The sequence below is a fragment of the Amblyomma maculatum genome, unplaced genomic scaffold, assembly GCF_055883805.1.
Source record: "Amblyomma maculatum isolate TAMU_Amacu unplaced genomic scaffold, ASM5588380v1 scaffold_13, whole genome shotgun sequence".
In the NCBI taxonomy this organism is placed as follows: domain Eukaryota; kingdom Metazoa; phylum Arthropoda; class Arachnida; order Ixodida; family Ixodidae; genus Amblyomma; species Amblyomma maculatum.
Genome location: NW_028146738.1, coordinates 934,753 through 958,290, shown reverse-complemented (window position 1 = coordinate 958,290; position 23,538 = coordinate 934,753). Strand labels below are relative to the sequence as shown.

The 23,538-nt window shown below is 46.4% G+C and overlaps 1 protein-coding gene across 1 annotated transcript; it reads right to left on the bottom strand.

The window, feature by feature from the left end:
• Positions 1-1,379: 1,379 nt before the first annotated feature.
• On the bottom strand, positions 1,380-23,487 carry LOC146172089 (protein ABHD1-like). Its single transcript, XM_084585868.1, has 5 exons — positions 23,245-23,487; positions 22,369-22,647; positions 16,898-17,167; positions 3,568-3,690; positions 1,380-1,655 (listed from the first exon to the last, which is right to left on the bottom strand). Exons 1-5 carry the CDS (start codon positions 23,485-23,487, stop codon positions 1,380-1,382), a joined length of 1,191 nt encoding a protein of 396 aa, XP_084441994.1.
• Positions 23,488-23,538: the final 51 nt, after the last annotated feature.

Below are 23,538 nucleotides of genomic sequence, written 5' to 3'. Positions count from 1 at the left end.
GGGGTCACTTTATCATGCCAAAATGGAGGAAACATCAAGTTTCAGAACCAATACCTGCGTTTTGTGACTTTATCCTAGCCGCCGTCGTAAGCCGTTGTATAAGGAAAATATCACTTAAACCCCATACCTTGGTATAATGGTTAATGGTCTCAGTTCAGTGTCCTGTACACGTCATTTGGTCTGTGCGTCCCGCACGAGCGTCCCGTACTGGCTACGTAATTTTATATTCATTATCGCTTTTCACCAAGGGCTAATTTTCAGGCTTACCAGGTATGTAGTAGCAATTTGTTTTTCTTTCGGCGACTTCAGTAGCATTTTAACACAATGTACGACACAGCAAATCGTTCTGTGCTGCCATCGGCATGCGTCGCTCAGAAGTTGAAAATAAGAAGGTAAGATGATCCCAGCAGGGAACGAGGCCTTGGTAGCTTTTTTCAGTATATCAGCAAACATTGTTGCTCTGGGTTGTCTTCATTACTGCAATGGTGATGAAGTAGGGAGGAAAGTTTGACAGTTGCGGTGCATTAAAATATTTCCAGATGTTTTATTCGTCAGCAGCAGAGAAGAAACGGAATATATGGGTTAGTCTACATGGGTGCAGGCCCGTAATGAGATCATTTCCTCACTAGCTCGGTAAGCTCTTTCAAAACAAAAATAAATACTCCGTGCTCGAGCACATATTTAGGGATGTATACTATGGCGCTACACAGCACAGAGAGAAACAATATTGCAAAATATTCTGCCTGGGAACATGAAGAAGTCTTTATTGTTAGTATTGCTGCCGGCATGTACGTAAAACAGAGCTGCCATACTTACCAGTATCCAAGGAAAAGTGCGAGTGAAAATTTAAGAGGAAAACACTTGTAAGCCAACCGTGGAATGTGGTTTAAATGGCGACCGTGCTTGATACCCAAATGGTGATTCTGATGCGAAATCCGGTTAACAAGTTTAACTGACAACGCAGTTAACGAGGAAACCAGTCAGTGTTGCGATATTTTTCGGTTTAAGCGATATCTTGTAAAAATACCAGCCTTATTAAAAAACGTTTGTGTCCATCTGCGCTGTTCACGCGTACCATTTTCCTGGTAGGGCTAGAGGACAATAGAATTCGAAAGGGGAACCAATAAGTATAAGCACTGAGCGGTATAGATTAGCATGTTATTCCGAAAAATGAAGTGGGCAGAAAAAAGAACTGAGAAGAGCCATTGTGCCTCTAACTAAAGTGGCTCTTCTCATTCTCACTGTATGGTCAAGTTAGGTGACTGGGCCAGTCTCGACTAGGGAACATGTGACGGCAGCCCAAATGACAGTCGTTAAGCAAGAACAAGAAAAAAAAAGCCTTTATTTCTCTTTACACCGCCGGAGCCCTGAAGCGGCCGTCAGTCTGCCAGCCTCTGCAGCACCCGGACTCCCCTCGTCTTGCACACATGGCGCAGGTTCAGGGAGAAGGCGGCCACAAACCGCTCGACGTAGAAGGGCTGGCGCGGCAGCAGCCAGCCATCCACGAAACCCATGTGCCCTCCGCGCGGAGTCACCACGGCGGCCAGCCAGGGTGACTTGATGATCTCGTCTACAGGCAGGGTTCGCTCATCGTTCAAGGAGTCATCCGCCGAAACCAGGAACACCAACGGTCGCTGCACCATGAGCAGCCGGCCCTGCGCACCATCACGACGTCTGGTTACTAGAGTAGCAACATAGTGTGCGTGTAGTACATCACCACTCATCTTTCGGGCAGCAAGTGACACATGAATGGCTAAGGCTCGGCGCGGTCTTTATCCCCGACGTCACTAGATATTGGCTGCCACAGATTCAGTCTCACGTTTACTGGTGCTTCTGCTCTGCCCAACCCCTACCAGCGAATGTAACGCCCAACAACAACTAAGGGCTGGCGCCGGTAACAGATCCCTCGCTCTGCTCTGTCATTGAGAGGCATGCTTCCAGCCGCCTCACCCCCGGCCCTTGTAACGCGGGGTCGCACAGCTTTTCGCTGTCACCTTTTCCGCCCCCCCCCCCCCTCTCCTTTTTTTCTTTATTCCAATTGGCCTTTATTTGTAAATGTTCCATAGCGGAGAGTTTCGGGTCCTGAGTCCTATACCTTTGATTCGCTTAAGCCCCCGAAGACTCCGATAGATGTGAGCTCTCTCCACTTTTATATTTCTCTCCTTTTAAACATGCGCAGCGCAACAAACATAGGACAAGCGAGCAGACGGAAACAGTGCTGCTTTCAACATCCGTGCTTTCAAAGCACGGATGGCTTCCTGGTGTGCAAGACGGGCGATCTGCCCGCTGGAAGCTCAGGTGTTGTGTGGCGGGCTGCAACCATCCAAAGGTCACAGTCGTAGGATGTACCGCATCATCTCTTCAGTGTGGTGGCAAAACCTTTACAAGGACATCCCCTGGGTGGCATGCGGCAAGGCGAGGCATCGAGTGCAGCGCTTCCGAGAGGGGTGCCAAGTAGTGGAAAAAAAAAACCGCGCTTTTTCCGTCTACTGGCTTGTCCTATGTTTGCTGCGCTGTGTATTTTTAAAAAATGACGCACCAACTAGCTCAACTCTCAGTTCTATTGCAATTTTATATTTCTTGCTTTTTAGAGAGCCCCAGACAAAGGAAACAAGGAGACCGCTCGTTGTTGGCCTTCCAGGAATCCGATTCCTATTTGGATCTCAACTTAGATAACTCGCAAGGCATACTTTCGCAATTAAAAGAAAGAGAGATCATCAGTGTTCCTAAAATCCCAGGAAAGCTTTGTAGGCATATACACTGTCTTACTGACGCGAGGCGAACCTCACCCTTACTTGAGTGGCTCTTCAAGGCTGGTACTGGATATAATGTGCATATTGCTGGAGTTGTTAGATTTGCAAGATTCCTGGTGTTGTTCATCATTCTTTTTCTAAAACCATCACGGGTCATATATCTACAAATAAAACTCGTCAACCACTTAACCATTGAAAACGCACAGTAGAAAAGTAAGACTACGACAATGGGGTGTGACAAGCCCTCGTTTCCCAAGAACTGCATTCGAAACCCATAACGGTTTGAAAATAAAATGGTAAAGAAATAAATAGGGCACTGCAGAACCTGCGCTGGTGAAATGCTGAGCGCCGCCCAGCGCCATCATGCGGGCATCATGGGGGGGGTTACTGGGTAGGTACCACGTGATGGCGTTACGACTGCACGGAAACAGCGGAGGAAATTCACAAGAAATGTATTCTACTCGCTTAAGTTCGACATGTGTAATTTACATATTCATAATTACTCACGTACGCCTCAGTACAGATCTCGACGACTCGTTTCCACGAAACCCTTGATTTCACTAGACGTGTCTTTATTCGCGCTCAAACATGGAGTCGTCGTGGAGTGATGGAGGCATTCCCGTTTCTAACGCCGGGTGCCCAGATTCGATTCGTATTCTGGACCCAAGTTTTTTGTTTTTTGTTTTAATTCATAGACAGATGGAGCGGACACCTTCTGCGGACGCTACTCATGAGCTGTTAAATGCTTTCGCGTGAAAATTACGCCTACTCCTATTAATAGGTGTAGTTTTTCTAAGCCTGCTTGTGCACGTACCTTGAGGCTGCAGTTCTCGTAAAAATCCTGCACAGATCGAAAACCGAAAGCAGGAGCGGCGTAGTGCTTGTCGAACGATGCCAGGGTCCAGCAACGGAACACATCGTCGGCCCGGATCACATTCTGCACAGAAATCACGTGGGCTAAAAAATATCGTAAGCTTTTTGTATACAACTACTGAAGCAAAAAACAAAAGCAAATTAATCCTTCAGAAGGAACTGCAGGAACGGTATAAAGCGAACGTGAACTGTATTATTTAAAGCAAGGCTCAATGGTGGGCTTTTGGTAATCCATATTTAAATAGTAAATCAGCCAAAAAAAAAGAAAGATTCAAACACATAGACGCAAACACATGTCCTGTGAATTTCTCTCTCGTGTTTGCGTCTGTTTGGCTGGTTTACCCTTTGAGTATTATTTGAAGCACTGATACTCGTTGCTCAATCACAAATACAAATTCGCATGTATGCAGTGAATATTCTGAGTACTTCCATCACAGTCAGGTCAATTAAGTATGCTGGCTCGTGGCATCAGATATTGTGGCAGAGCTGCGTGCTCACCCTCGTCAACAAACGAATCGCGCATACTCTTAGCAGCTACCCAGCCACCACCTGCAAAACGCGCCGCCGAGCAGATATCCGTCTCGGAGCATGTCTCAAACGATCACACGTGTTCCACACTGGCAGATGAAGCGCGTCATCCCATGATTTTGTATGTGGCATTATATGGAGAATAAATGCCACATTGTGTAATGGAATATAACTTCACGGCATCAGACTTTTTTTTTGGCGGAGATGGTTTTGCTCCGCTCCACAGCGGGGCGCTAGTGTAGAGCAGCGCGAGTAACGAATTCTAGGAGAGCGTCTACCACAGCCGATTGAGCTTACTAGGGCGGAGTAGAGTCATTATATGTAGGAATTACTACATAGGCAAAGCTTATAGTAACTCTGGAGCGAAGCTCTGTGCTGCCTGACATCTGTCGACAGCAGAGTTACGCTCGAACGAATATAAAACATTTTTGCTTTTGTTATAACGAAACTGTTAAATATAGACAGTTTTTTTTTTTTTTTTTGTAGCATCTTGTCGTGGCGGAGGGGCTTGCGAAACTCGATGAAGTCGTGAGCTCTGCTGTGTAGGGCCACCCAAGATAGACAGGTCACGGCAGAGAGTTCTGACAAAATGTGATTCACTGGAGAAGGTAATGGCAACCCACTCCAGTATTTCCTGCCAAGAAAACCCTATGGCCAGTCACAATACCATTATCGATATGGCGCCGGAAGATGAGCCCCCCAGGTTGGAAGGCGTCCCACATGTTACTGGGGATGAACAAAGGGCGATTCCTAGTAGCTCCAGGACGAATGAAGCGGCTGGGCTAAAGCCAAAAGGACGCTCAGTTGTGGATGTGTCGGGAAGCGACCGGAAAGTCCGATGTTGCAAGGAGATATATCACATAGCAACAGGGAATGTAAGATCTATGACGCAAGGTAAACTGGATATCGTCAAGCGAGAAATGGACAGATTGAACATTGATATCTTGGGTATCAGCGAGCTCAAGTGGACCGGAATGGGAGAATTTAACTCCGGCGACCATTATGTCTTTTATTGTGGGCACGAATCCAAGAGAAGGAATGGGGTCGCTCTCATAGTAAACAGAAGAATGGGCAAAGCAGTGCTAGGGTACAACCCCAAAAACGACCGAATGATTTCACTTCGGATCCAAGGTCACCCTTTCAACATAACAGTTATCCAAGTCTATGCACCGACCACTGCTGCTGAAGAAGCTGACGTTGAGAGATTTTATGCGGACCTACAATGCCTTTTAGACCGCACCCCATCATCAGACGTCGCTTTTCTCATAGGAGACTGGAATGCTGAGGTCGGGAGTGAAGAAATATCCGGAATTACAGGCAAGTTCGGTCTTGGTGAGCCAAATGAAGCTGGGCAGAGGCTAGTAGAGTTCTGTCAAGAAAACAACCTGACCATAGCGAATACTCATTTTCAACAGCACAAGAGGCGCCTGTACACATGGATTTCACCTGACGGTCTGTACAGAAATCAGATCGATTATATTATTTGCCGGCAGAGATGGAGAAGCGCTATACAAGCAGTAAAAACAAGGCCTGGGGCCGATTGTGGCACCGATCATCAGCTTCTTGTTGCCAAAATTAAGCTTCGATTGAGGAAAACGCAGAAAACTAGAAGGCCTTTCAGGTATGATCTGGATCAGATTCCATTAGAATATGCTGTGGAAGTGAGGAATCGATTTCAAGAATTAGATCTAGAAGACAAAGAGCCCGAAGAGATGTGGACTGATGTTCGTGATATAATACAAGAAGTTGCTACTAAGGTAGTTCCAAAGCAAAAGAAATGGAAAAAAGCAAACTGATTATCTGAAGAGGCTTTGCAAATAGCTGAGGAAAGGAGGATGGCAAAAGGTATGGGGGAAAGAGAAAGATACAAGGTTATCAATGCGGATTTTCAGAAAATAGCAAGGAGAGATAAGAATGCCTTCCTGAACATACAGTGTCAAGCAGTTGAGGACAACAGCCAATTAAGGAACACAAGAGCTCTGTATAAGACAATCAAAGATATCAAAGGAAGCTTCTGTGCTAAGCTGGGCGTGATAAAGGACAAACGAGGCAAGGACCTCACTGAAGCCTCAGAGATAAAGAAGAGGTGGCAGGAATACACAGAAGAACTGTGCAAGAAGGACCCGGATGTGCAAACCCAACATAGGACGCTTGTGATTACTGATCTCGAGCCGGGCATCCTGAAGAGTGAAGTTGAATGGGCCTTAGCCAGCCTTGCTAAGAACAAAGCTAGCGGAATTGATGGTATTCCAGCCGAGTTACTTCAAAACCTCAACCACGACGCTGTTAACACACTGCATACATTATGTCAGAAGATTTGGACAACCCTGCAGTGGCCACAGGATTGGAGGAGGTCAGTTTACATCCCCATTCCAAAGAAAGGCAGTGCCAAAGATTGTTCCAACTACCGCTCGATCGCGCTTATTTCGCATGCTAGCAAGGTGATGTTAAAAATCCTGCAAGGTAGGCTGCAGCAGTATGTGGATCGGGAGCTTCCGGACGTGCAAGCTGGGTTTCGCAAGGGCAGAGGTACTAGAGACCAAATTGCCAACCTTCGCTGGATCATGGAAAAAGCAAGAGAGTTCCAGAAACCCATTTACTTCTGCTTTATTGATTATGCGAAAGCGTTTGACTGCGTAGATCACAGCAGATTGTGGCAAGCTCTCCAAGAGATGGGAGTTCCAATTCACCTCATCTGTCTCCTCAGGAACCTTTATGAAGGGCAAGAGGCCACAGTCAGAACTGGGCATGGTCTTACTGATTGGTTTCCGATTGAGAAAGGGGTGAGGCAAGGCTGCATACTGTCGCCCTGCCTATTTAACCTATATGCAGAGTGCATCTTGAGGAAGGCCGGTCTGGACGAGTCTTCAGCTGGAGTGAAGATTGCTGGAAAACGTATCAACAACCTTAGATATGCGGATGATACCACTTTAATGGCAGAAAGTGAAGTGGAACTCAAGAGACTTCTGATGCGCGTACAAGAAGAGAGTGAGAAGTTTGGGCTTAAACTGAACATTAAAAAGACGAAGATCATGGCGTCTTGCCCTATGAAGTCCTGGAGCATCAATGGACAAGAAGTGGAAGCTGTGACAGATTTTCTGTTCTTGGGCGCCAAGATTACCTCGGAAGGAGACTGCAGCCATGAAATTAGGAGACGCCTGCTTCTGGGAAAGAGAGCAATGGTTAGCCTTGACCGCCTAGTAAAGGGCAGAGACATTAGTCTGCCAACCAAGATCCGTATAACCCGTGCTATGGTCTTTCCAGTTGTGATGTATGGATGCGAGAGTTGGACTGTGAAAAAGGCTGACCGCCGAAGGATTGACGCGTTTGAATTGTGGTGCTGGCGAAGACTCTTAAGAGTTCCTTGGACTGCCAGAAGATCAAATCAGTCGATATTGTCGACCATAAACCCTGACTGCTCATTGGAGGGTCAAATTCTAAAGTTAAAGCTCAGCTACTTTGGTCATCTGATGAGAAGAGAGGAGTCTCTGGAGAAAGATTTGATGTTGGGAAAGGTTGAGGGTCGCCGGAGAAGGGGTAGGCAGCGAACGCGATGGTTAGATGGCATTCTCGAGGCATTGCAGATGAAGCTATGTGATGTTAAGAAGATAGTGAGAGACCGGAAAGAGTGGCGTGACATGGTTCATAGGGTCACGAAGAGTCGGACACGACTGAACGCCTGAACTAACTAACTAATATTCAATTATCTAATATTAAGTATGCTGCGTCAAAAAAATTATTATGCGATGCTTTTGACAGTCAGGCCATAATAAGCCTCGCGCCGCAAACTCTTTTCCGTGCGCTTTTTGCAAACTGTCAGTGCATGCATGCATATTTTTCCCGAGTGACTACCGCAAACTGCCTCCCCGAAAGCCATGCTGTAGGATCTAGCGATGCCGAAAAGTATATTTGAAGTTCCATTACTCTTGTCGCAACTACAATGGTCAAAAAGAAAATATTTGCTGTGCGTTGAAGTTTTTGGCAAATAGGTAAAGGTGAAATCGAAAAGAAGTTCCCATAAGTCTGCAGCCATCTTCACCGCCGTCATCAAACTCATCACCGTGGCCCGCATAAATTTTTCTCTATAAGTCAATAGTGAGCAAATTCCTAAATGCAGATTTAAAAAGTGTGGTAGATATAATAAGTTTATAAACGTTTTGCGAATTTTTTTTGTCTAGACTGAAAACATATTTGGGACACAGCTTGGGTCATGAGGAGTGGGTTTAGGATAATTTTGAACCATGTTTGCTAGCAGATGCCCTTTGACTTTCGGCTTGAAATTTCAATTTTCGAGTGTCGCTTCAGCTTGCTGTTGCACGGTCAAAACATTTGAAATAAGCTGTTAGTAACGAAGGGTCGCTTTCTCTCCTGCGTCATGATGGAACCTGCACGCGTTGTATGCAAGGCGAAATCTCCAAGCATATCCGGCATATCGCCTCACGCGCGTGTGAGCAAACGCGCTGCATTGCACTTACATTTGCAGATTTTATGACAGGTTTTACGTTCCACAACGAGGGCTATGTGTGAACTAGGGACTGCAAGACGTGTGAACGAAAACAACCCTAATACCAATGACACCAAGCGAACTCGGCATTTTATTCGCAGATTTCATTACAGGAACAGCTGTTTCCAACGACTCAGTTAGATCAACTAGAAGAAGCGGCTCTGCTGGCAGCATTCTCAACCGTCAGTTATGAAAGAACACAGAGCAAATAACTCGGATAGTAAACACAAACGCGAGTATCCTTAGACGCTTGCTGTATGCAGTCCTAGCCATCTAGAATAAGTCAAGCAGGCAACTGCCCTGGAATTTGTCAGAATTATTTTTCTATATTGAGTTCTTCTCGTGTCAAAGCAACAGAGGAGATGCGTGTGCGCTCGACGGATGGAATGCACACGAAGCTGGTATCGACCGTGGTCCTATAGCTGGCCTTAAGATAGCAACGCAGAAGAGGCACCTATATGAGGTTACATTGGAGTAGTGTGGACTCCATAGACAGACTCCTATATGAGGTTTCAGTACATACGCGACGCGATACATCATCAGAAATGCTTCACATGTGACGATTTTGCCATTGTCTACAGGAACTACTCTACAGCAGCCGCCAATTAACTGTACGCCGCCATTTTCCAAAGGTATATGTGGTCAGATTCAAACCTTGTTTATCGGCTAGATGCAGCAGGTATAAATCATTTGGCAACCATCAAACAGTGTGATGATGGCAGTAATACTGTGTTAACTACCACGATGCATTGGCTGAACAGCAAGCTTTTTTTTTCTAACGTATGTTTTTGGCGAAACGCGACGTGACCCGCTTTCTGTGCGCAGGCTTCTCAAGATTGACTGTATCGAGAGCGGTGCCTTCAGACGTACTTCCGATCTCAGAAGGAAAATGTCTACAGGCTGCATAGACTACAGAGGACCTAACTGATAACTGAAACGATGGTAACTCCGCAGTGTGTAGGAGTTCCCGAGGACAATGCCCTGTGTATAACCCAGCGGGGGCTTGTCAAACCGGATGTGTGTTCTCGAAGACCTTTTCATGCGACACAGCTGGACCCTATTGTCTGTGACCATGCAATTCCCGGACAAACTGAGGAACAGTTTTTGTCTTGCTGGAAACAGCCACGCATGGGCCCACCTCAACTCATTAAAAACTTCCTCACAGGTAAGCCGTAAATAGAATAACAATTTTGAGAGCCGAAATCTCTCATATTTTTGTTCATTTTTTTCAGATCATTCACAAGAAAGGAGGCCCGTTTTAAAAACATTTGCCAAACCAGCCGCAAAATTGCAAAACCAGCTGTTCTCGGATGTTAAGCACACGCTAGGACTTTAAACCCTCCAGCTACCTGCACTGAAGAAGAGGACTTCTCATCTTGCAATACTACGTATTACTATACTGCGTTTCCCTCTCGTTATCACGGCGCGGAGCATGCGCCGTAGAGAAGGCGCGTTGTGTCCCCGATTCACTTAACTATATGCTGAGTAACGGGCGGTCCCATTTAAATCGCTTCGTTATGCATTCGCAGTGTTCCAAATCTCTTGACGCACACAGAAATGTTGGACAATAGCATCTTCCAAAACGGTGTGTCTGAACACAAACTGTTGGCATATCGTAAAATTCCACTACAACAAATCATATATCCTCAGATATACCCTCAAGATGAAAAGTGTGTGTGTGTGTGTGAGAGAGAGAGAGAGGGGGGTCCTAAATATTTTTTATTGATTGTGCTACTGGTCGCCACTTTATTGTGCTACTTTATCCGTTTTCAATGACCGTCCTTTGCGCTCAAAGCGAGACAACGACAAAGCTTAAAGGAAACCTTCCCTTGCGCTTTGGAAGATAGGACCACTCCCGTCAATATTTCTAATGCAGTGTCGTACAGTGATCTGTAGTTGCCTCCCAGTTACATTAGCATCATAGAAAGATGGGCTTGAGTTCACGGGGAATGACTAGGATACTAGAATCTGACGCCAATATTAGGCCTGTGTAGTCCTCTTACACCCGAGAGTTAGGACTTGTGCGGTTGCTACAAGGACCCCACCACACCAATTGGGAGAAAATAGGTTTGGGCTCCCTGCTTTGTACAAAGGATGTACAATGTCATCCAATCCTTGTTCGAGCATGCTCCAGTCTTCAAAGGGCCGTTTAGTCCGACACGACCGCATATCGCAACAAAGCGATGCAAACACAGAGGGACATCGAGGTGCTTCTTCGCATGGCCTGCCACTAAGCTTCATTCAACTAGCGCGACCACACTTTGAACAGTGGCAGCGTTCGAAATACACTGTAAAGAACGGCAATAAAGGCAGGAATTTTCTTGGCAGCTATATTTCCTAGCGTCAACCGTGAATGCAACGGTCTGCTCATCGACTTCAAACCAGGGGTTTGATCGCTTCTGCGTCTTACTTGTCAATCTTAAATAAACTGAGCCGTCAATGTGATGGCCAGCTTTGATTTTCTAATAATGGTGTGTTTGATCACTCTGATATCTTGTTTATCAAATTAGAATATAACTGAACCGCCAATATGACAATCTATAGCCACAATCTATACGTCACAATTGTTACAATATCCTCCGATTTCCGTTTATTTGGACTCCGGCTGTAGCGTCGCGGTTGGTAGCTACTGCCTCGCAGGGCGTATCGCTGCGTTCACTTTCTGAGACGGACGCCACTTTGTTTCGCTCCGCAAACGTTCAATCTGCGAATGCGGTATTTGACTTCTCACCTCCTATCCTGTGTTACCAACGGATACCTGAATCTTGAAGCACCTTGGACACCGGACTTTCGACGGTAGGCCCAATTTTCTGGATTTTATGAGTCTAAAAATTTCTGACCGAGGCCTAGGCCTAGCTCGACTCCGAAGCCTGGCTGGGCGCTGGGTGTTACCCGAAGAGGCTGGGAGCCACCCCAGAGCGTCGCGAATTGAGAAGAGCAAGATGATGGAAACCGTGGAGGGAACAGACGCTTCCGCCAGCGATATTTTGAACGGACAATGGTTTATCAGAAAGAGAAGCCGAAACGTGGCCGTCAACAACGCCCAAGCCGACCACGTTGGAACGCTGAGCCTACCCAAGCCCAAGCCCAAGCCCCTACAAGGGAGGAAGCTCGCCGAAACATCGATTGAGCGACAGCCGGAGCGAATTCCCAGCACTGCTAACAAGATCATCATTCACCACAGAGGCGGAATTACAGTATTATCAACATCGTAAGAAGATTGAACTTGTCTCGAGGTATCATCCAAGCCGCCGGCTAGGACCTGACGACCACGAAGGGTGACATCATCTCCCCAAACTCTACTCAGTAATCAATACTGGTCGCTACGACGGATACCGAGAGAACTTACAAGTACGCAGCAATTCAAGCTCTGAAGATTGGACCCAACATAATTGAAGCCAAGTCATACAGCGCAGCGCCATGCCGGAAAACGGAGGCAAAGGCGTCGTTCACGACGTACCACTCGAATATTCAGCGGAGGAACTTAACAAAATGATAGAATGGAGTGGGACTAATCCGCAAATCTCCGGTATTAGAAGACTGGGAGCGGGATCCAAAACCATTCTGATACTTTTCGAAGACTGGTTTGTGCCGAAATGGCTCAATTTCCAGGGAATCAACATGAGGTGCTTCTTGTATAAGAAGGAGTACGAAGTCTGCACAACATGTGGCAGGCTGGGACACAGAGCCGATGTATGCCCAGACCCGACCAACGTGAAATGTCGCGGCTGTGGCTTGAAACATCCAGGCGCTGGACACACATGTGAACCTATGTGTCAACTCTGCGGTAAAGACCATGTTCTAGGAGACAACAAATGCCGCGAAATATACAGGATGCCCTACCTTTCAAAGAAGAAAATGTGGGACAAAAAGCTAGAAAAACAACTGCAATCAACTTCAGGAAGCAAGGGACCCAACCTCTACTCGGAACAAGAGCGCCAGAGACGAGAACCCCGAGGAAGGAACCGGGCAAACACGGACCCACGGTCGGGGACCCGATCGAGCTCGACAACCAGAGCGACCTCGAAATCCCGGGACAAAGCCAGGGACGAGGACCTGGCCTGCCTCCCAGAGATCCCAAGAATCTATGGGGCCAACCAAATTAGCAGACAACAAGACGGTAAGCTTCGTTAGCAAAACCTCCCAGGCTGAAAATAGAGAGATGAAAAAACTCAGAGGGGAAAACGCAGAACTTAGAGAGATCATCAAACAAATAAGTCGCGATAGTCAGGAAATTAAATTTAAATTCACCCAAAAGCCCACGGCTAAGAGCCCGCCGGAAAATCAATCAAATGAGGTACCAAAAACCATAAATTCAATTACTACTAATTCCACTTCAGAAGAATCAAACTGTATGAACTTGGAATTCACCCGGCCGCCACCCCAGAAGCGTAAAGAGGGAGAGACCGATCCGTTTATAACCCTTAATAGAAAATTTGAGCTAATCCAGGAACTTTTAGGGGCTCAGGGACAGATGCAAGTGCAGATTCAAAATCTCACTATACAAATGCAGGAAGCATCACTGCCTTCTCTGAATTCAGTAACAGAATCGCAAAACTAGAAGAAACAATGGGTAACAATAACGGACAAAAGCCATAATCAGAAAGACAACTCCACGATCTGGCAGTGGAACTGCCGAGGGTACCAGAAAAAGCGAGCGCTATTTCAACAATACATAGAACAAACTGCCGACAAACCCATAGCTATCATGATACAGGAGACTAGTAAAAACCCAACCAAATTGTTTGGATATCAAAGTCACAGCAGCGATAGGGGCGAAAAATCCAAAGTCAAGACTTTTATCCAGAGAAACATAGCCGCTACTAATCACGAGATCACATCTCGGGATATAGAAGCAGTTTTAACTGAAATCATCGCTGGAAGAAAAGACCGAAAGAGTATCTTTCTCTTGAATATATACAGCACACCGAAGATAAGGAAAGTTAGGTTTCAAGTCCTATTCCGAAAAGCCCTAAAGATCGCAGGAAATAACCCGTTAATCATAGCGGGTGACTTTAATGCAGCCCATCAGGAAGGGGGGTACGATCGGCAGGGTCCTAAGGGCAGACAATTATGGGAAGACATGCAAACACTAGGACTCACCCTACACACTGATCCAAACACCCGCACGCACGGGTAATAGCGTCAGCAGGGACACCACCCCCGACCTGACCTTAAGCAAGAAAGTAAGTACAGCGAACTGGAAAAACACCGAGCAAAACCTAGGTAGTGACCAATTCATTATTGCACTCACATTAGGAAAAGGAATCAAAATTAGAAAACCCGAACAACCCAAAATCACGGAATGGGAAAGATTTAGGCAAATACGAGAGACCGAGGGAATTGAGAAAATCGACGATATCGACAAGTGGTCAGAAACGCTAAAGAAACACGTGGAGGAAGCAACAGTCACTCTAGAAGACGAAGATGCACCGCCGAGTATTGATAGCAAATTTCTAAACATGTGGAAGAAGAAACAGGACCTAGAGAAAAGCCTAAAAACACAAAGATGGAACCGTAATATTAGGAGAGCACTAGCTCGACATAATAAAGAGATGGAGACATATGCCATCAAACTAAATGAACAAAACTGGTGTAGCAGATGTGATGAAATGGAACAAGGCATGAGCCTCTCCAAAACATGGAACATTCTACGACACATGCTCTATCCGGAAAAATCTAAAGCACAAGCCAACGTAAATCAAACTAAAGTTAAGCATGCCTTCGATGGCTCGGACGAACAATTGATGAGTAAATTGATCGAAATCTACGTCGGACAAACGGAAACCGAAACATTACCAGCATATCAGGGGAAACCTAACCTAGACTTAGACGCCCCCATCACTAGGGCTGAAGTCCGAGCTGAGATTATTGGATTAAAGACAAGATCAGCCCCAGGACCTGACGGTATCACGAACTCTATTTTAAGAAATCTAGACGACGAGTCAATCACAGCCCTGACAGAATACATGAATAAGGTATGGGAGACTGGACAACTACCGCAGGCATGGAAAAATGCCAGTATAGTCCTCATACCCAAACCGGGGAAGCCGCCAAAACTAACAAAACCTATGACCCATATCACTGACCTTGTGCGTGGGAAAGCTAATGGAACGCGTTATTCAGGCGAGACTTACGAAATACATGAAGCAAGAGAACCTCTGGCCACGCAAAATGGTGGGCTTCAGGCCAGGGCTAAGCACACAGGATGTGATGCTCAGACTTAGATACGATATCATAACACATGAATTATCAGATACAAAGATATTCTCGGACTTGACCTAACCAAAGCCTTCGACAATGTCAAGCATAAGGCAGTGCTCGAAGGTCTCCAAGAAGTTGGGGTTGGAATCAGAACCTATAACTATATCAAAGAATTTCTCACTAACAGAGAAGTCACCATGAGCTTTCAAAGCGCCAAATCACCCACAGTCACCTTAGGTAGCAAGGGAACGCCACAAGGCTCTGTCTTTTCTCCCTTTCTATTTAACATAGCTATGAGGGGGCTACCAGCACAACTAAAGCAAATACCGGACGTAAAATTTAGCATGTACGCAGATGACCTAAATCTCTGGATAAATAAAGGTACCGACACAGAGATACAGAACAAACTCCAGGCTGCCGCAAATAAGGAGGTTGAGTACACTGCGGAACGCGGTCTATCCTGCTCACCGCAAACGTCAGAACTCATCTACATCCCCCAAATATAAGAAAAATAAAGCGGACATAAATATAAATTTTGAAAACTACCCGGTTCCACAAGTAGAGGAAATTAGAATCTTAGGAATGATCCTCCAAGCAAGAGGGCAGAACACAACCACCATCAAAAAATTGGAGAACTACGCAGCCCAAGTTATGGGCATATTCAGAAGAGTAGCACTTAGAGGACACGGTCTCAAGGGACGCAGTCTACTCAAAATGACACAGGCCTACATCATCAGTCGCATATGTTATGCCACACCTTTTCTCAATCTCAAAAAGACAGAACGTGAAAAAATCGACGTCACAATTCGAAAATGCGTCAAACGCGCACTAGGCCTTCCTGTCTCCACATCAGCAGAGAAGCTGGAGAAAATGGGGATTCATAATACATTGCAAGAGCTTACTGAAGCTGTCAGAATCTCTCAACTGGAAAGTCTAAGTCCGATGGAGACAGGCAGAGCCATCCTAGAGTGGGTCGGACTCCAATCAGACAGAGGCCCACAGACGAAAAGATCTATCTCACCCAACATAAGAGAACACATACTGGTACCACCCTTACCTCGAAACATGCACCCAGACTACAACAAAAAACGCAGAGAACACAGAGCCAAAGTCATCGCTAAAAGAATGAAACGCAAAGCAGCCGATGAAGTTGCTTATGTAGACACATCATGCGGACGACACGGAGCAGCTGACTTGGTAGTAGTAAATGGAGAAGGTGCACCTAAAATTGCGGCCTCAACACGCACCCGTGACATTAGTACAGCTGAAGAGGTCGCAATAGCGCTCGCAGGCACTGGTACACAGGCCAAAACTATAATCAGCGACAGCAAAACGGCTGTCTGGAATTTTGCAAGAGGACGGATCTCAGAGGAGGCCAAAAAGATTCTTCTCACAAATCCCATTACTAGAACCATATCCATCATATGGATACCAGCACACGAGTCTGTCCTTGGCAACGAAGCTGCGCACCTGCTGGCCCGAGATCTCTACCACCGGACGGCGGTAGAACAGCCCGAATGCAAAAGAATTAAAGATTGCGCTATCACATACAATGAGATCACAGAATCTTACAAACCAGATCGAAAAGTATACCCTCCTCCAGATCGGTCTCTCACTAACAATGAAGCACGCATCTGGAGGCGATTACAAGCCGATAACTACATTTGCCCTGTCTGGGTTTTCTTAACACAGACCGGGGAGGAAGAAGATTCTAAATGTAAAAATTGCGGCGAAAAAGGCACGCTAGATCATATAATAAGGCAATAATGCGCCGATTCCCCAGGCGCCGGCATTAACATTGATAGCAGAGAAGCCTCGGAGGTTTGGCTGCGGAGCGGAGATCCCACCGTTCAGCGGCACGCGACCCACCAGGCGGCTGAGGCCGTGAAGAGTGCTTGTAACCTCACCTGACCTCAGCCTGCGGGGCCCTCCTGACCCGCTCCCCGGCCTGCGTGCCGGGGGCGGGAGATGAAGGGCTCCTTTTCGGTGGAAATAGTTTTCATTTATTCCTTCCGTTTATCTGTGTTTCACTCACGGCCAGGCGCACCACCTCCTCGTTTTCGCGCAGTCGCCCGACAAGTCCACGTGTGATGCAGGCGTTGAGAAGCAGGTTGCCGCCCCAAGGGCTGGCTAGGGTGCGTGCAGCCACCGCGGGCTGGAAGATCGGCGAAACGGCCAGCGCTGCGTCCAGTTGTGCATGCGAACCCCACTGGCAAAGGTAGAGCGACAGCACCAGGCCTCCCAGGGACACGCCCACGCCCAGGAGACATTCACGAGGGTAGCGCTTGCGCACCTCGCTCACGACCTGCGGCGCCAGCCTTGTCGATAAAAGACTGGTTCACTCTTAACTCGCTCGAATGTTGGTTTATTTGATTTGGATATTTTTTTGCCTCGAGGCGGTACGTATGAAGCATTTGAATAAAATTCTGCAGAAGGTCCCAAACTAAGAACCGTCATGGGGACCTCCTATGAGTGAGTGAGGGAGTCAGTGAGTTAGTGCACCAGTTATAATGTGAAGAATAAAACATCAAAACAAAGTAAGTGCACAGAAATACCTTAATCGTGCCAAATAAAAATGCAGAGAGTGTTTGAACAAAATTCAGTGTTACCATTTACGTAGAAAATTATACAAAAGCACTAATAACAGTCACTGATATCATTAGGAAGTAATAACAGAAGAGTAAAAGGGTGTTACCAATATTTCAACAAATGATAGAATGCAAACTAACATGAAACAAATTTATTGCAAAGGGGCATGATAAATTAGATAATAGTAAGAAGCACGCTGAAAAAAACAGAAAATAATCATTATGATTATGTAGTTGGCAAGTAGCTGTTCAATTATTCAAAAATAACTGTTATGAACATGTATATAGTGTTATTAGGTTAGGGATAAAGAATTCTAGATGAATATGCCGGAAAAGAACAGTAATAGTTTACTATAATTGGTAAGGATTTTCAGAAGTAGGGTGTTTTGTTTTGAAAATCTTGTTATCTTTGTACTTGATGTGTGTAGGATGATAGGTGTAGGATATTTACTAATGCGAAATATAAGAAGGGCTAAATTAAGATTCAGTTGAAGGTCGAGAGGAAGACAATTTAGGCTACCGTATCTATGCAATGTAGTCGGTCTCAATGCAGCAATTATTGTGATTATGCGGTACGGAAAGTGAATGTAGTATGTATTTGACCCTAGATGCTAAGTAGTGAGTAAGATGGCTATGTATGAAGGAATAATAAAGTGAGCGAAGGACATGCAGCAAGAAATAATGGCGTGTTCTAGTTTATACGGCAATTTTAAAGACCTAATATGGACGACCAACATTAATTTACAGTGGAGACGTGCGGCATTATCTCACGCATAAATAAAAATGTGTTAAAATAAGTTTGCTCAGTTATGAATATTTTTATGCTTCAATTAAACACCGTGAAACGAGTTTTCTGAGGATCAATCTGAAGTTTCTCTCGCAGCACATTGGAATACGATGAAGACCTTCGCCCAATTTAAGATGCATGGCAAGGAATATCGATATCGCTCCAGAATACTGTCGTATCATCAGCATAGACTATGCATGAATTAGGGAGCCAGTTTGGAAGGTCATTTAGAACATATGCATGCACGTTCGCTCTGTAAGAGAATGGTTACGTGAGGTTCAACATGCCCGAGCTCAGCATCGGCTATGGACGGCTGAGTACAATGCTCTGGATAATTTACCCCACCTGTGCACATCGACACGCACTGGCATCGTACTGCATACGAGTGGTTCTTTTTTTTCAATTTCGCCTTCATCGAACGACCGCCACTGACGGGACAGCCTTTGACTCACGAGCCGAACACCGAAACTATTCAGCCAGGGTGGCTTCGTAAGTTATTCGAGAATATTTCAGTAGCTGTGTATAAAAAAACATTCAACTAAATGCCCAACAAGCCGTAGGCCATGCCATGGCCACTCACAGCTGCCGAAGAGCCGAATGCTCATGCACTACCTAATACAAAATGGACCTATTGTGCGAAGGAGGAACAATAGCTTCGGCACTTCTGCTCGGTTTGTTATGCTCGTTCTCTTCAATACTCCAAACTGGCAGATATTCGCCCCTCTGATACGGTGATGCAGGAATGCAGTGCGGCATCATTTTGATCGATAAGGTACGACATTTTGCGAAACCGTGTGCTTCTAGCGAACGTCACGAAATATCGCGCTTCCTTTATGTGCTGGGCCTAAGGACTTGAGATGGGCTAAGATATTAAGCTTTTCAAGGGCACGTCAGGGGCTGAATCCACACGCGCGGCACCATCACTCTAAATTCCAATAAATGGTCTATTTTACTAGACACGTTTTCTTCTTTTGGCGCGGCAGTTCTACCTCCATCTCGCAAAAAAAATTATAAGGGGCAATTAAGCTCAGCCTTTAAGGGTATGATGTCATAGCGTAGGCTATCAACTCACATATAAAGCCCTGCTCTAACCAAGTCGTATGAAAGTAACTGCGTAGTCTAGGGGTAACTTCAATGCAAGGGTCCTGACAGGCCGATTCTGATATCACCCCCCCCCCCCCCCTGCTATGTGAACGGAGATGCCCGAGTTGGCAACTCCTGTCAAATATAGCGTCAAGCAACCCTACGGCCAGTCAGTGCTCGGCCATGTCAGCTGCCAGCTACCGCTTGCCAGCGTCATGGTCATGATTTTTCGATCACAACGCCAACGTGGGCACCCGTCCGTCAAAGAAGGATTTTCGCTGAACGGCTCCTTTGACGCTACCGCGTTAGTATAAATGGAAGGTGAAACGCGTAGCATAACCTCGTGAGGTGGCTTTGTCGGTGCGAAGGCATCGTATAAGCGTGCTCACGATCTCATGCTCAGTGCTTGTGGCACTTTGAAGGGTAAGAATAATCTACCCGCGAGGGACCGAAATCCGCCTTGCGCAGTAAAGACATCTGGAATTGCATTCTTTCCACAATGTAGGCTCAAGGACATATTTACCAAAGACTAAAGCCCCAGTTAAGCCTAATATCAGGCGAGGTGAAAGCTTCCCACTGTGTCACCGGCAGGTCTGCGTTGACGACACTCGGGATCCAACCCCGCGCCCTCCATATGTTGGTGATGTTTCTCTCTACCGTACTTACATCCGCCATGTTTGCAATCTATGCGACATTTCATTCCTGCGAAAACACATCTTAAGGTTTATCTTTATATGGCTTCGATTTAGAAGATTTCTGCGCGCCACACTGAATTTTAGGCGTTACGAACATTCCCCGCTAGCTAATACCGCTCCCCGCTCCGGTCATAATTTTAAGCTTGTATTAGCTAGTCTGCAGATTTTATGAAAAGAGTCCCCTTTTTCAGTCTCTACTTCCAATATTCAGCTCGTGCGAATGTTTCTTTTTTAGTCATTTTTGCGACGTCATCGGCCTGTCACACGAAGCTTGCTACGGAGTGATATTCGGTGTTCTGTTTTCGCGATTTTAAGATGCCTCCATTCGGAACCATTCAGCGTAAAGAGGCAACTGTGCCATGGAAGGCAAGAAGCATACTGAAACAATTAATTCGAATTCTTCGAATAACTTCCGCAGCTACCATTTATCCATAGCGACAAGGAATATCTATCAGCAGACCTACTGACACTTGCACGTTAGGGATCTTCTTATTTCGCCGCTTCCCTTCTTTCCATGCTGTGCTGTTGCAAAGCATCTTCTCGTGGCTCTCATCATTCCTCCAACTTATATTACAGTCGCACGGTGATTTTTGTCCATAGCTGACAAATGTGAAAGGGTTACTTCTGGTAAAGCGCCCTCATTCGGCCCACATGTGTCTTTCATAGTCAACAGCCACCATAGAGTTCCTTACACTAACTATAGGGAAAACTGAGGGTGCTGCACTTCAGCCACCATGGACGCGCTAAGAATCATGGGCCGGTGTGCTACTTGGTGCGGGACAGTCGGCTTTTCTCGAGTGCATGGAGTGGCGTTACTATGATGTTTCTTTGTCATCATCATCATCATCTCTAGGTGCGTACGTAGACCGCAAAAGCCATAGTAGTGAAGGCGCAAAAGCAGACGTCGCCAATAAAAGGCTTCTGTTCCCGAAATGGCAATAAAAACTTTCTTAAGTGATTGCACAACCATAAATATTTCCAAAACGTTTTTTCTTTTCAAATTGTGTCTATTAGGTGCAAAATATTGGTATTTGTTCCGCTAAAAACTAAGCCAATAGAAGAAAGCGCCATCGCTTATATTCGATAAATCTCACACTGACATGCTGTTTCTCTCTCTCTCTTTGCAATTTATAGTCACAATATTGAATGTTAGCACGTTATTTATACGGTAGAAAAATGTTTATCTTTACATTAGTTTTGCCTAAAAATTGTAGGTGTGCACTGGGTAGCTCTCTGGCCCATGATGCTTTGAGCGCCCATGGTGGCTGAACTGGTCGTCTGGAACCTCCAAATAAACTCCCATAGATTGCAGCACAGCTTTCCCTCTAGGTAAGAGTAAGAAACTCAATGACAGCCACGTGATAAAGCAGAGTGTAAGTCGACAAGTGAGAAACAATTTCGAAACGCAAAGGGGTAGGAAAAAGAATTCTGGCAACTGTTACTTAGTGATGCCAACCGCTTCGATGCCACTAGTTTAGTTCTCGTGACGCCCAGCAGTTGACATAGTTTATTAATTTCAACTTCCTGCGAAGCATCTGAATATGTTTATACCAAAGGCTATTAGCACAGGAGTTTGGTTTTAAATCCATAAACTAATATTTTATGAATGCCCTTACAAATGCAAGAATCATATAAGATTTGCATACGCCAACAGTCTAGCTCCCACCTCTCGTCAAAATCAGGATTTCGGCCTTTCAATGCCGGAGATAATAAACACATTTTCCTGTCGCGCTTATATCAGGCACTGCGCTTTCGAGAATACCAAAAATAAAAAGCAACTCACCCCCCGAGGGGTGCCCTATAGTGGAGTTCGGACAATTTCAACGAGGTTCTTTTACCTGTAATAACATTGCACAGCACACGGGTGGTTCGATTGCGTTCATCGCACCGCTACCGCCACGGCCGGGATCGAACCTGGGTCCACCGGCTCTGTAATCAGGCGCCCAAAGCGCTGAGCAACCGCGGTGGGCGCCGAAGATGCATTTCGGGAATGAAAGCTACTGCGTACCTTAGAAAACGCCATTCTTTGCCAACCTTGCCTCTTTGCGAATGTGAAGGGGTGCGTAGGTTTAATTATCTGCTGACATCATTAATCGTTGATTATGACATTAAAGTGCACAAAATGTGTGTATATACAGATATATATGCCCGAGGAGGTTGTTCCAGGGTCATTGCCCTTATAGCTCCCCAGAATTGGCTAGCGCGTGGGCACCGGCCGCCCAAGAATCGTACCGACGCGAATGGCCTTAATGCGCGGTGCAGCTCTGTCCCCCACAGAAACGAATTGTATTTCAAACAGATGTAGCAGCTAGGGTACAAGTCAAAAAGCCACAGTTGGAAAGAGTCGTAGTACCTCAGCCAAATCGCTCACGCTTGCCGCGTAGGTGATGCGGTGCGTGGTGAGGGGCACGCCCCCGCAGCCCCTTCCGTTGATCACCACGCAGGGGAAACCAAGCTTGGCGAGCCCCGGCAGCAGCGAGCGCCATGGCCGGCTTTGGCTGTCCGTGTAACCCCCGGAGACGAGCAGCACCACGGGGCCGCGTCGGTCTTCGTTTAGCCAGTCGAGCGCGACAAGACCTCGGTCCGAGAGAACAAGCAGCTCGCGACGGTAGTTCAGCCGTGGGAGCCACCACTGTACGCGGAGGCACCCCACAAGATCATTATTAGCACAATGTCTATCTTCGTACGCTACTCGTCATCCTTTCCTGCTCAAACTTTCTAATCTCAACTGTTCACCTGACCTCCTGCCGTTCCCAAACTATTCAGCTACTTTGAGGAACCATCTATTATGTCACCTACACAATGCATACCCTGCCCATGTCCGGCCATCCAACCGATGCGGCTGTCGTTTAACATATGTGAGTTAACTGGTGCTGAGAGATAGGTGACTCGCCACGCATGAGTGCAGCTTTTCAGCTGAAGTCAGAGGTAGTTACGCATTGGAAAGTGTATATGGACTTTCCTGTGTCCGAATATGAAAAAACAGCAAACTCTTTCCGTCGGTCATGTGCACTGGCTACAACCAAGTTACATTGTTTCCCCTTTGACGCCCTGAACTGGTCCAGGAAAGCTTTCCATCCGCGTTATTTGCAACCCACGAAACACACCTACCACCTGCAGCTCGAGGAAACCCTGAGCGTTTGGCAAGTCTCCAAAGGCACCATCTCGCTTCACGATAACCTAAGCACGATGCTTGTTTCCGCTACCCAGAAACGTGTGGGGCACTCACGTGGTAGAAGCCGCCCACGATCCGCTGCAGGTTAGCGCCGATGCACCAAATTGGTGGGCGATAGTAGCTTTTTACAAAGCCTCTCATCGGCCCGGTCATGAAACGGCGCAGGTGGCCACTGCGGCACACCAGCCGTGGCTTGCGCACCACCAGCAGCACGTAGTATATGATGTACGAGGCGCATACCAGGCACAACAGCAGCTCGCCTTTTGAAGGCGCCTTCACTTGGACCACGACGCCCATCGTTCACCGCTAAAGCCTCGAGTAGCCGGTAGACTGGAAAGATGGCGACCC

What these genes read in the sequence shown, in the direction of transcription:
- LOC146172089 (XM_084585868.1), bottom strand. Translation starts at nt 23,487, where the DNA reads ATGGGCGTCGTGGTCCAAGTGAAGGCGCCTTCAAAAGGCGAGCTGCTG. An exon ending in AGGAGGTGGTGCGCCTGGCC is followed by an intron (nt 3,691 to 16,897) that starts GTGAGTGAAACA and finishes ATTTCTGTGCAG; the next exon opens with AATGTGATCCGGGCCGACGA. An exon ending in ACGAGAACTGCAGCCTCAAG is followed by an intron (nt 1,656 to 3,567) that starts GTACGTGCACAA and finishes GATGGTGCGCAG; the next exon opens with GGCCGGCTGCTCATGGTGCA.